Here is a 13,239-nt window from a genome sequence, read left to right as displayed (position 1 = left end):
GAGACTCCTGGCCTCAAGTAATCCGCCCACCTTGGCCTCCCGAAGTGCTGGGATTAAGCCATGAGCCACCATGCCTGGCTGATTTATTATTGAAGAAACAAAAATTTTAAAGATAAATTTAGTGTAGCCTAAGTGTACAGTGTTTCTACAGTCTATGGTAGAGTAGTGTCCTAGGCTTTCACATTCACTCATCACTCACTCACTAACTCATCCAGAGCAACTTCCGGTCCTGCAAGCTCCAGTCATGGTTAAGTGTTCCATACAGGTGTACTTTTTTTTTTTTTTTTGAGATGAGTTTCACTCTTGTTGCTCAGGCTGGAGTGCGATGGCATGACAATGGTGCGATTTTGGCTCACCGCAACCTCTGCTGCCTGAGTTCAAGCAATTCTCCTGCCTCAGCCTCCTGAGTAGCTGGGATTATAGGCACCTGCCACCAGACCTGGCTAATTTTGTATTTTTAGTAAAGACGGGGTTTCTCCATGTTGGTCAGGCTGATCTCGAACTCCTGACCTCAGGTGATCTGCCTGCCTTGGCCTCCTAAAGTGCTGGGATTATAGGTATGAGCCACTGCGCTCAGCCAATTTTTGTATTTTCAGTAGAGACCAGGTTTTAACATGTTGGCCAGGCTGGTCACAAACTCCTAACCTCAAGTGATCCACCCACCTTGGCCTCCCAAAGTGCTGGGATTACAGGCGTGAGCCACCGTGCCTGGACTAAAAATCTTTTATACTCTGTTTTTACTTTTTCGATGTTTAGATACACAAATACTTACCACTGTGTTACAATTCCCTACAGTGTTTAGTACAGTAACATACTGTACAGCTTTGTAGCATAGGTGTGGAGAAGGCTAGACCATCTAGGTTTGTATAAGTATACTTTATGATGTTCGCACAACAAAATCACTTAACATTGCACTTACCATAACATATCCCTGCCATTAAGTCATAAATGTACTTTTAGCATTCCTTGTCTTTACATTCTAAGCACATACTTTGATTTTAAAACTGGATAAAGGTATTACATATTTCCGTCAAAAGAGAAAAAACAAGTAACATGACTTTTTATTTATATGACTGTGAACTGATCTTTTTTCGTGTTCCTCAACTCCCCTCAAAAGTTCTTCCATTCTTTTCCCATTGTTTGAAATTTCTGAAAATAACCTAGAAAAGACTGATGCTATAGTTTTTTTTTGTTTTGTTTTGGAAACAGACTCTCACTCTGTCACCCAGGCTGCAGTGCAGTGATTATTTTTATATATTTTAAATAAAATGGACCTTTAAAAAAGATTTATGATCCTTTTGAAGATAATTCATGACATACTAAAATGTTTTAAAACCTAGGCTGAAAATAATGACATCTGTTCCCAATACTTTCCTATTAAAAATGTGCTGGACATCTGGAATGCTGATAATTCAATAAATAATGCCTACCAGGTTCATTACGCATAGTTCATTTGCCTTCGTAGTAACATTTAACTCCTGAGATTGGTCTGTAAGTTGTATTTTCCCCAATATTTGGTAATAATGACAACAATGTAGAATAACTAAAAACAAAAAACAAGCATGCAGCTTTTTTTCATTTTTTAAAAATTTTTAATTAATTCTTTTTTTTTTTTTTTTTTAAGACAGTCTCGCTCTGTCACCAAGGCTAGAGCGCAGTGGTACGATCTCGGCTTACTGCAACCTCCACCTCCTGGGTTCAAGTGATTCTCCTGCCTCAGCCTCCTGAGTAGCTGGGATTACAGGCATGTGCCACCATGCCTGGCTAATTTTCATATTTTTAGTAGAGACAAGGTTTCACCATGTTGGCCAGGCTGGTCTCAAACTCCTGACCTCAAGTGATCTGCCCGCCTCAGCCTCCCAAAGTGCTGGGATTACAGGTGTGAGCTACCGTGCCGAGCCTAATTCTTTTCTGTAAGTAGCTTTTGAGACAGGGTCCTTGCTGTGTTGTCCAGGTTGGAGTAGTGGCATGATTACAGCTCACTGCAGCCTCAACCTCCTGGGCTCAAGCAATCCTCCCACCTCAGCCTCCTGCGTAGCTGGAATCACAGGTGTGCGCCACTATACCTGGCTAATTTTTCTATTTTTTGTAGAGATGGGGTCTCGCTATGTTGCCCAGGCCTAACATGCTTCTTCATCACAGGCACTCAGCAGCACAAAGACTCTCGTCCTGAATCATTTCCCTTCCCCTAAATGAAACCTTGCTTCTTACCTCGTGACTGTAAGAGGCGGGGTTTCCGAGACGAATGTTTGAAGTGGGACTGGGTGGCCTCGTGATGAAGGTCAAAGCTCGAGGACTCCTGAACTGGATCCAGAGGCACCATCCCCCTTGCGAGCATCTCAGGTCCATGAACTTGACCTGGGACCTGAAGACAGACAGGTTGGGCTTGTGGGTAAATCACTTTGTAAATGGGAATTAAAATATTTAAAAACAGACCATGAGTATGCCAGTGGATGCAGGAAGAAAGCCAGAACATTTTTAAGACAGAGTAACCACCTAATAACCTAAAGACTGCCAATACTTCTCCTGGTTCCCGTTTCAACGTCTGTGCCCTGCTCACACATAATAGGTTTCACCTCTTTTTACCTGTTGTCCTGATAAATCAAGCTCCAAGTCTTCTAGAAGGGTCACGGCCTCCTCTCCACTATCGGGGCGGTATTCCTGCAGCCAGACCTGGAGCTCCTTGGGCAGGATGGAAAGAAACTGCTCTAGCACCAGAAGCTCCAGGATCTGTTCCTTGGTGTTTATTTCTGGCCGCAGCCACTGATGACAAAGTTCCTTCAGCCGACTGAGAGCCTCTCGGGGCCCAAAAGTGTTCTGGTAACAGAAGCGCCTGAAGCGTTGGCGGAATATCTCTGGGTCTGCAGGAGGCGTGTCCTGTAGGGTGGAATCCTGCCCCCACATGTGGTCTTCCTCATCTTCCTCTTCCACCTTCACTATTACGATACCATCCTTCTCCTGTGCAGCCTGCGGGGACAGACCCGTGGCTTCCCGTGATTCAGCAGTCATCATTCAGGCTCCAGGAACTGACTTGATCCAAACAGGGTCTGTGCTCACCTTTATGTCCTGGGAGGTTTTATGATGTGTTTCTTTACTATTCCTGAAGTATAAAAAAAAAGTCATTAGTACGTACCTTTACAAAAAGTGATCTGTGCTGCTAACACTTTATAGGAGGCAGCACATCGAGGCACTATCAGAACGCTCCTGAGGCCGGGGGTGGTGGCTCACGCCTGTAATCCCAGCACTTTGGGAGGCCGAGGCAGGCCGATCGCCTGCGGTCAGGAGTTCAAGACCAGCCTGGCCAACATGGTGAAACCCTGTCTCTACTAAAAATACAAAAGTTAGCAGGGCATGGTGGCAGGTGCCTGTAATCCCAGCTACTCGGAAAGCTGAGGCAGGAGAAACGCTTGAACCCAGGAGGTGGAGGTTGTAGTGAGCCGAGATTACACCACTGCACTTCCTACCTGGGAGACAAGAAGTTAAACTCCGTCAAAAAAAAAAAAAAAAAAATCCTGACAAATAGAGGAAAAAACTGTACAATCTCCACTGTCACTTCATATATCAAGATTTGCAAACAGAAACCTCAAACAGGCCGACTCCACCCTCAGGGTGTTTGCTTGGAGTCAGAGTGATTTACCTGCAGGTTGACAGCAGGTTATGAAATGGAGCATTGACAGTGCCCAGCCCAGAGAGCTGAATGTTAGCAGAGTGCCAGGTGCCAGGCTTAAAGCAGTACATGCACCATCTTCTTTTGTCCCTACAACAGCCCTAGCAGGTCGGCCAAACTGTTAAGTGCTGTTTTACAAATGACATAACTGAGGGTTAGGCTTGCTCAGTAGTAGGTGGCTGCCTACTGGAGTCAATATTCAACCAAATTTGAAGCCCTGGGACCTACTTTTGTACCATCCAGCTACTTTTGCTATATTTATGAGTGACTTGGGCAGTCTAAATTGTGGTTTCCAAAGTACAAGATGATCCGCAAAGGATACAGAAAGAAAATAATTGGAATGTCTGTATCTTAAAAGAGAGAGAAATTAAGCTATAAATTGACACTAATACACTTACTTAGTCTGTGCTGACCTGTCACAGGTGTTGTTCATTTTAGACATTGTGATGTAGACTGTTTTATCTGATACCAGTTATGTGAAATAATGGATTTCTAAATCTAGCTTTGGCTGGACGCAGTGGCTCATGCCTATAATCCCAAAACTTTGGGAGGCCAAGGCGGGCAGATCACGAGGTCAGGAGATCGGGACCATCCTGGTCAACATGGTGAAACCCTGTCTCTACTAAAAATAGAAAAATTAGCTGGGCACGGTGGCGGGCGCCTGTAGTCCCAGCTACTTGGGAGGCTGAGGAAGGAGAATCACTTGAACCCGGGAGGTGGAGGTTGCAGTGAGCCGAGATCGCGCCACTGCACTCCATCCTGGCCACAGAGCGAGACTCTGTCATAAAAGAGACAAGCAGCTTTAAAGATTCTTGTGGCCAGATATGGTAGCTCATGCCTATAATTCTAGCCCTTTGGGAGGATGAGGCAGGAGGATGCTTGAAGCCAGAAGTTTGAGACCAGCCTAGGCAACATAGCAAGACCCTGTCTCTATGAAAAAGAAAAAAATTAGCTGGGCATGGGGACTGTGTCTGCAGTCACAGCTACTCAGGAGGCTAAGGTGGGAGGATTGCATGAAACCAGAAGTTTGAGGCTGCAGTCAGCTACGATCACGCCACTGCATTCCAGCCTGGGTGACAGAGCAAAGCCCTATCAGGAAAAGGAAAAAAAAAAAAAAAAAAAGATTCTTGTAGAGAAACTGCAATTACAGGACACACTAATAATATAAACAGATGTGAACAAGAAGAAAATGGCACAGATGAAGCTTCTATCTAGAGTAAGGTTTTAGCCACATTAGGAGGTAAAAACCAATGTCAGTCTAAATCAAAGAAAAAGTCACCAATGAGTAATCAGCTTCTTTAAAGAAAGTGTGAAGAAAGGGCAATTACAGGAACAGCTGTATGAAATGGTTCCATTGTTATGTAATTTAACTGCCAAAAATGATGTCAAGTATCCAGGAAAAACCCATCTATGTTCACATTTTAGAAACTTGGGGCTGGGTGAGGTGGCTCATGCCTGTAATACCAGCACTTTGGGAGGCTGAGGCAGGGAGCAGGGGGCCACCTGCGGTCAGGAGTTCAAGACCAGCCTGGCCATCATCGTGAAACCCCGTCTCTACTAAAAATACAAAAAATTAGCTGGGCATGGTAGCAGGCGCCTGTAATCCCAGCTATTTGGGAGGCTGAGGCAGAATTGCTTGAACCCAGGAGGCTGAGGTTGCAGTGAACTGAGATCACGCCATTGCACTCCAGCCTGGGTAACAAAGTGAGACTCCATCTCAAAAAAAAAAAAAAAAAAAAAGAAAAAAAAAAGAAACTTGGAAATATTTTCTAACCTGTTTAAAAATCTTTCAAATGAAGAATTTCAGGTGGGTCTTAAGCCTATTTGTTAAAAATATAAAATGCCACCACCTGATTAGTTTGTAAGACTATACCCTGCATTTCAACAACAAAAATTCAGCATGGTTGATAGGTTGGATCAATCACAAGTTACTAAGCAGAACTGACACTGTGATTCTTCCATCTGAAGCTACAAATCTTTCTGAATTTATTCTTTTCACTTCTACAGCCATCAAAACTAAGCATCAAATTGAAGTTTTAGAAACAGACCATTAAACTGCTTTATCATGATGAGTTAAACCGAGTTTTAAACTAGCAAAAGCATTTTTAGTTTTATGGCTCTCACTAAACATATTCTTAATTTTGGTGAAAAAGGGATCATGTACATATAACAGCACAAAAATTACATATACATATATATTGAAACAGAGTCTTGCTCTATCGCCCAGGCTGGAGTGCAATGGCATGATCTCAGCTCACTGCAACATCCGCCTCTCGGGTTCAAGTGATTCTCCTGCCTCAGCCTCCTGAGTAGCTGGGATTACAGGCCATACTTATTTTTTTAAATCTAGTTCCATGAAGTCCAGCTTCCTTTCTTTGGTTCCCTGCCTTCATTTTCTCCCTTCTCTCCCACAATCCACCTTTCAGATTATTCTTTCTAAAACTCTACAGCCTTGCAGTTAATACTTTCCAGTGCCTGGTCCCAATTTTCCCTCAAGCTTCTTTTCCCATCAATCCCCCCATAAACCTTCCCTATGCAACAAAAGCCCTCTCATCAGTATTTCCTATATATGCCTTGTATTTTGACTGCCATCCTTTCCTCACATCACACTCCATGCCTGGGACTTCCCCCCGCAGTCCTCTCTGCCTTTTCAAATCCTACTTATCCTTTAAAGCTAGCTAAAACGCCACTTGCCTCTTATCACTGTTCAAGAACCCTCTCATAACTATAACAGTAAGAGCCAATGTTTACTGAGTGCTTTCTAGGTACCGGGTATTTAAGCATTTTCACTTGACCACATAACAATCTTAGCAGGTAGCTACACTTATCATCTCACTATATAAAGAACTGAGAGGCTGAGCGCAGCGGCTCACGCCTGTCATCCCAGCACTTTGGGAGGCCAAGGCAGATAGATAACCTGAGGTCAGGAGTTCGAGACCAGCCTGGATAAGATGGCAAAACCCCATCTCTACTAAAAATACAAAAATTAGCCAGGTGTGGTGGTGCAATGCCTGTAGTCCCAGCTACTCGGGAGGCTGAGGCAGGAGAGTTGCTTCAACCTGGGAGGCGGAGGCTGCAGTGAGCTGAGATTACACCACTGCACTCCAGTCTGGGCAACAGAGTGAGACTCCATCTCAAAAAAAAAAAAAGAAGAACTGAGATATACTGCCATTAAATAACTTATTCAAGGTCACACAGCAAGTATATGGTAAAGGCAGAATTTGAAATAAAAGTGATTCCCCAATGTAAACTCTTTAACCATTATACAAAATTTATCTTGTACCTGATATGTGGGGTACACAGATCCTAAAATGAAGGCCTATGAACGTGACAATGAAGAATCAATCAGGGCCAGGCACGGTAGCTCACGCCTGTAATCCCAGCACTTTGGGATGCCAAGGAGGGTCGATCACCTGAGCTCAGGAGCTCGGGACCAGCCTGGCCAACATGACGAAACCCCGTCTCTACTAAAAATACAAAAATTAGCTGGATGTGTGGCACATACCTGTAATCTCAGCTACTCGGGAGGCTGAGGCAGGAGGATCACTTGAACCTGGGAGGTGGAGAGTGCAGTGAGCTTAGAACGCGCCACTGCACTCCAGCCCGGGTGACAGAGAGAGACTCCTTCTCGAAGAGAAAAAAAAATCACTCAGGAATGGGCCTTATCTACCACCCAGTTTTCACTGGAGGGTCACTATGTGACTGAAGCCCTTCCTGGGAAAGGGAGGAGACACAGCAGAAGATTCAAGTGGGGACTGTCTACAACATAACCAGGTGGGATCTTCAAACATGGTAACTGAGCAGAACTAGTGTGATAGCGAGCCCAGCCACCAGAAATCCCTACTTTTGTGAAAGTTTTATCCTGCCTTAGCTATTGAGCAGGACACTTCTTGGGTCAGTGCGAAGATGCGACTCTAAGGAGGAAATGAGTCCAGGGGGAAATAGACACAGACATGGGCACATTCCCTCTGCCCACAACTGGGACAGATCCTCCTCACCTTCAGTATCTCTCTGCTCCTACTCTGGGGTCCAGGGAAAAGCCATCACAGCAGTGGAAAGGCTGGGTTTTATTTTAGGTTTCCCAGATGATCTGAGCACATACTCTTCTGTCTCTAAAGGCCCCAATACTCTTCACCAAACATTTGCTAGGTAATTTCTCATGATGCGCCGGGCGCAGTGGCTCATGCCTGTAATCCTAGCACTTTGGGAGGCTGAGGCAGGCGGATCACGAGGTGAGGAGATCGAGACCATCCTGGTAACACGATGAAACCCCGTCTCTACTAAAAATATAAAAAATTAGCCGGGCGTGGTGGCGGGCGCCTGTAGTCCCAGCTACTCGGGAGGCTGAGGCAGGAGAATGGCGTGAACCCGGGAGGCTGCGATTGCGCCACTGCACTCCAGCCTGGGTGACAGAGCGAGACTCCGTCTCAAAAAAAAAAAAAAAAAAATTTCTCATGATGTTTCTTTCTCTGTAATTTTTCTTGCCTTCTTCCTCAACTAGATTATTAAGAGCAGGCCTCTTTGTACTCCTTAGACCACTTAGCATGATTCCTTGCAAGCCTCAGTTTCAAAAATACACTTGACTGAATTGACAACGTTACTATTTTTTAAAAGCCCGATGTTGCACTCAAATTTGTTCCATGGACTAGTTGGATGAGTTTCAGGTTAGCATTAAAGCTGCTCCACCCCTTACTAGTTGACGGCCTTAGGCAAGTCAACAAGTTAACCTCTCTATGCGTCAGTTTCCTCATCTGTATAATGGGAATAAAAATCAGCATTTGTCCCATAGAGTTGCCGTGAGGATTAAATGAGGTAATAGATATAAAGCACTTAAAATAGTGCCTGGCATTTAGTAGGCACTACAGAAATGTCTTAATTTTTTTCAATAAGCTTAAAAGATGTAACTGTACATTCCAATTTTCAGCCTGCTTAGAAGATTAAGCAATGGGACAACAACTGTAATAGTGAAAGCTGCACAGGCAATAACTGAATTCTAGTCTCCCACAAGTAAGTGGCACATCCCTGAGAGAGGTATTTAACTTCTCTGGCATTTTGTATCTTTATCAGTCAAATGGGGGTAGGGTGGGGGTTCCAGATAGTAGGAAACTACCTCTGGGTGAATATGGGCTGAAAAACATACTGACATACCATCCACTTTAAATAAAATTACCTCCAGCAGCTAAGGATACCTCAGTTCTCACCTAGGATAAACAGAAGTGATTTTCTTAAACAACGGCTTGAAGTTACAAGCTCAAAGGCTGTTTTCCAAACAGCCCAGTATTTTTCCAGGGCATAGTCTTGAAAATGTAAACAAAGGCTGGGCACACAGTGGCTCACGCCCGTAATCCCAGCACTTTGGGAGGCTGAGGTTGGCGGACTGCCTGAGATCAGGCGTTCGAGACCAGCCTGGCCAACATGGCGAAACTCTGTCTCTACTAAAAATACAAAAATCAGCCAGGCCTTGGGACACATGCCTGTAGTCCCAGCTATTCGGGAGGCGGAGGCAGGAGGATCGCTTGAACTCGGGAGGCAGAGGTTGCAGTAAGCCGAGATCGCACCACTGCACTCCAGCCTGGGCGACAGAGCAAGACTCTGTCTCAAAAAAAAAAAAATTTTTTTTTAAATAAATTGCCCTTTGCCCTTTACACTCATTTTTTTTAAAGAGCTATCAAATGTTTTAATATGAAAAAGCTACCTTAAAAGACAGCTAGCTATTCAAAGAATATTGATACTCCCACAGAATGAAAATGTTAGATTTAATATGCTATTCATCTGTATTTTAAATGCTTTTAAATCGAGAATGAGCAAAAGACTAAGTAACTAGCTTCCTCGTTTGTATTTTAAGAGTGGTGAAAACTGCCTGAAATAATAAACAAGAATCTTATATGTTAATTCAGAGAAGATACAAACCCAGATACACATTCTGGGGCAAATCACCATGGTTTCCTATGTAATACAGCGATTTCTCCACATTTGTTCAGCATATATACTAACAGTGCTTTGCTGATGTGGTTACAATGAATTCTCCACAATTCAATTCAACAAGTATTTATTGACCGCCTCCAATCCGCCTAGCACTGGCCCGTACAATAAATGCTTTCTTTGGTCCCAGGCCATGGAACAGCCACTCTCTATAATGAAAGTATCTTATTGTGTACCGGGGGCACTGCAGGAAAGGGAGGGGAGGGATGGAGGAGTGTCAAGCTAAACTGTAGTTAATTCTTCAATTACATTGACCAAATCATTTCGAAGTCGGAAGGGCCTTTTGAGAAAATCCAGTTAGTTTTATTGATGACGAAATTAAGACTTGGTGAGTGTCTCGTCTTATCCAAGGTCACTCAGCTAATCAGTCTCCTAGTGACACAGTGCAATTTCCACAAATTCCCTTCACTTCTCACCCCACTCCATGTCAAACAGAGCAACTATCCAGAATTGAAAAATCCACCTAACGTCCCAGACAGCTCTTTTCCAAAGCCTTCAAAGCATTCCATCAAGCTGAAAGAGTGGGGTGTATATAATCTCTACTAGATCGCAATCACTTATTTATCCACTATGACTAGGCTTCAAATACTCTTTAATCACCGCTCAGTGATGAGGGTGGGAGAAGGAAAGGCAGGTCTGGAAACGTATGCGGCACCTCAAAATGTGTCCATCTCTCACCCTTCCTCTCACTTCACCTCGAGGTCCCGAAGGACCCAGGGGGGAAAAAAGACACCTCACCGGAATCAAAGCAAATGGCGACTAAGGGAGAGCAGAAAAATCAAGACCGGGGTCGGTTCGCTCGCGACCCCGTTTGCAGAAACGTCAAAGGGCGATGACGACACTGCGGGAGAGGGGCCCACAGACGGCTTCTCCCCGGGTCTCCGGGCACCCTCAGCCACTGAAACCCTCGCCCCCTCCCCGCCTGATCCTGGGGGTGGGGCGGGGACGTCTCCCAGGAAGAACGATGCTTTCTACGGCCGGGCCCGGCCAGGAGGCAGGGGCATGGACTCTCTTCGCACAACACCGGGGCCGCCTGGAGGGGGTCCCAGGGCCGCAGATGCGGAGCCCACCCTCGCGCACACACCCTTGCGGCCCCGCCCTCCCACCCCAGAGGCCGGCCCCAAGTCTCACCGTGAGCCCCGGGAGCGGCCTGGGGGCGCTGGGCGAGAAAGGGGAGCTGACTCTGGGGCTCAGGCCGGCCGAAGGGCACCGCACACGGACTTAGGCCCTCCCGACGCCTCGACACAGACACAATGAGTCACAAAGGCCGGAAGCGTGTCACCACCTCGTCTTCCGGGACCGCGCCGCGCTTCCGGGTCCTCTCTAGGAGCGCGGGAGGACTTTGCATCTCGGTTTCCGAATCGCTGGACCAGGCGCCTGCCCTTGAGTTTTCAAGCCTCCAGCTTGGAGGATCAGGTCCCAGTCCGCCCCTAGTTAATGCAGGGACTAACGGGAGCGGGTGGTGGGGGGTTTCAGGCTTTCCCCTACTCAAACTCAAACAGACTCTCCAGCTCAGACACCAGTCCATGTGAAAGTTCGATTTCACCTGTCTTTTTCATCTCAGGCAGTCCTTGTAGTAATTATAGTTATTATCAAGCAATAATAGTACTTGGTAATTGTATGTCTGTGGCAAAGGAACTGAAACAAGGATGTAGACAGAGGAAGATCAAAGTGAAGCCAAGGGTGGCTGGTTTCCCAAAGCTGCCACGGTAGCTTCTCTCAGGGCCCTGGAGCTATATGGAGTGGTATTTTCAAATACTTGGCCCGTGGACAAGGGATGTCTTTCCACAAGCAAGCATAGTTATAAGGTTCTGTGCTTTGCTCATGTGGCATATGCTATTATAGCCGTTTAAAAGGAGTTTTCAGAGTAACAACAGACACTTTTACCTTCAAAGTGCTTTCACAACCTACCACAGTTACAGCCTTCATCTTTGCCTTGCAGGGTAAGGCACGCATAAGAGGGGGCCACCTTGTGCAAGGGTGGGGGGGACTACAGGCTTTAATGGTTGTGACTTTCCACTATGTTCCGAGACAAGTTCATGGGAGAAACTCAGTAGCTTGGTTGCATGACTCTTACTGCTTGGAGAGATTTACTTTTTTTTTTTAGATGGAGTCTCGCTCTGTCACCCAGCCTGCAGTGCAGTGGCACCATCTTGGCTCACTGCAACCTCCACCTCCCAGGTTCAAGCGATTCTCCTGCCTTAGCCTCCTGAGTACCTAGGACTACAGGCGCACACCACCATGCCTGGTTAATTTTTGTATTTTTGGTAGAGAACAGGGTTTCACTATATTGGCCAGGATGGTCTCGATCTACTGACCTTGTGATCCACCCGCCTCAGCCTCCCAAAGTGCTGGAATTACAGGCGTGAGCCACTGTGCCTGGCCAGATTTACTTTTTAAAAAATGTTTGAAAACTAAAAAGCAATGACAGGGCCAGACACGATGACTCAAGCCTGTAATCTTAGCACTTCAGGAGGCTGGGACGGGAGGATTCTTGAGCCCAAGAGTTGGAGACCAGCCTAAGCAACGTAATGAGACCCTCTCTCTACAAAAAATACGAAAATTAGCTGGGTGCAGGGTAGTGTGTGCCAGTGGTCCCAGCTGCTTGGGAGGCTGAGGTAGAAGGATAGATTGAGCCCAGGAGGTTGAGGCTGCAGTGAGCTATGATTGTGCCATTGCACCCCAGTCTGGGCCACAGAGCAAGATCCCATCTCAAAAAAGAAAAAAAGGGCCGGGCACGGTGGCTCATGCCTGTAATCCCAGCAGTTTGGGAGGCCAAGGTGGGTGGATCACGAAGTCAAGAGATTGAGATCATCCTGGCCCATATGGTGAAACCCCGTCTCTACTAAAAATACAAAAATTAGCTGGGCGTGGTGGCACACGCCTATAGTCCCAGCTACTTGGGAGGCTGAGGCAGGAGAATCGCTTGAACTCCAGAGGCGGAGGTTGCAGTGAGCCGAGATCGTGCCACTGCTCTCCAGCCTGGGGACAGAGCTAGACTCTGTATCCAAAAAAGAAGCAACGACAGTATCATTAAAGGAAATTTGCAAAATGGAGAAAAATAATTACCGGTAATGTCTCCACCCTAACACAATCCCCATGGCTTTAGTTTACCTTTTTCCTGTTTTCATATACAAATAAATATTTATTGATATTATTTTAAACACTGTTCAAAACCATAGTTGCAGTTGTATTGAAGAGGAGGCTGGTATCCTGGAAGTATCTGCTACATTCATATCATGTGAACACTGTTTTTTAAGGAAGAGAAAATATATTTACTATTCAGTAAGTGGAAATAGATCATCATCAAGGTCTTCATACTCATCGTCTTCACACTGAGTAAGCTGAGGAGGAAGAGGAAGGGTTGCTCTTGCTGTCTCAGGGGTGGCAGAGGCAGGAAGTGATCCGCCAGCCTCGGCCTCCCAAAGTGCTAGGATTACAGGTGTGAGTCACTGCACCTGGCCTCTTTTCTTTCTTTTTTTTTTGAGAGAGTTTCCCTCAGTTGCCATGTTGGAGTGCAATGGCGTGATCTCGGCTCACTGCAACCTCCGCCTCCTGGGCTCAAGTGATTCTCATGCCTCAGCCTCCCA

General features: G+C 45.8%; 1 protein-coding gene across 2 annotated transcripts in view; it reads right to left on the bottom strand.

The window, feature by feature from the left end:
* Positions 1 to 10,957, bottom strand: part of ZKSCAN1 (zinc finger with KRAB and SCAN domains 1) — a 34,111-nt gene extending 23,154 nt beyond the window's left edge. The window contains exons 1-3 of one of the 2 annotated variants that reach the window (XM_003815733.6): positions 10,781 to 10,957; positions 2,587 to 3,100; positions 2,212 to 2,365 (exon numbers count right to left, since the gene is read on the bottom strand). In XM_003815733.6, the coding sequence (XP_003815781.2) occupies positions 2,212 to 2,365; positions 2,587 to 3,012 (580 nt within the window). In that variant the 5' untranslated portion in view covers positions 3,013 to 3,100; positions 10,781 to 10,957. The remainder of the gene's footprint in view (positions 1 to 2,211; positions 2,366 to 2,586; positions 3,101 to 10,780) is intronic. The other variant, XM_024929569.3, reaches the window with a different exon arrangement.
* Between the last annotated feature and the right edge of the window lie 2,282 nt (positions 10,958 to 13,239).

Source organism: Pan paniscus, chromosome 6 (genome assembly GCF_029289425.2).
Source record: "Pan paniscus chromosome 6, NHGRI_mPanPan1-v2.0_pri, whole genome shotgun sequence".
In the NCBI taxonomy this organism is placed as follows: Eukaryota; Metazoa; Chordata; class Mammalia; order Primates; family Hominidae; genus Pan; species Pan paniscus.
The sequence above is the reverse complement of the archived record's forward strand: the minus strand, read 5'-3'. Positions and strand labels throughout refer to the sequence as shown.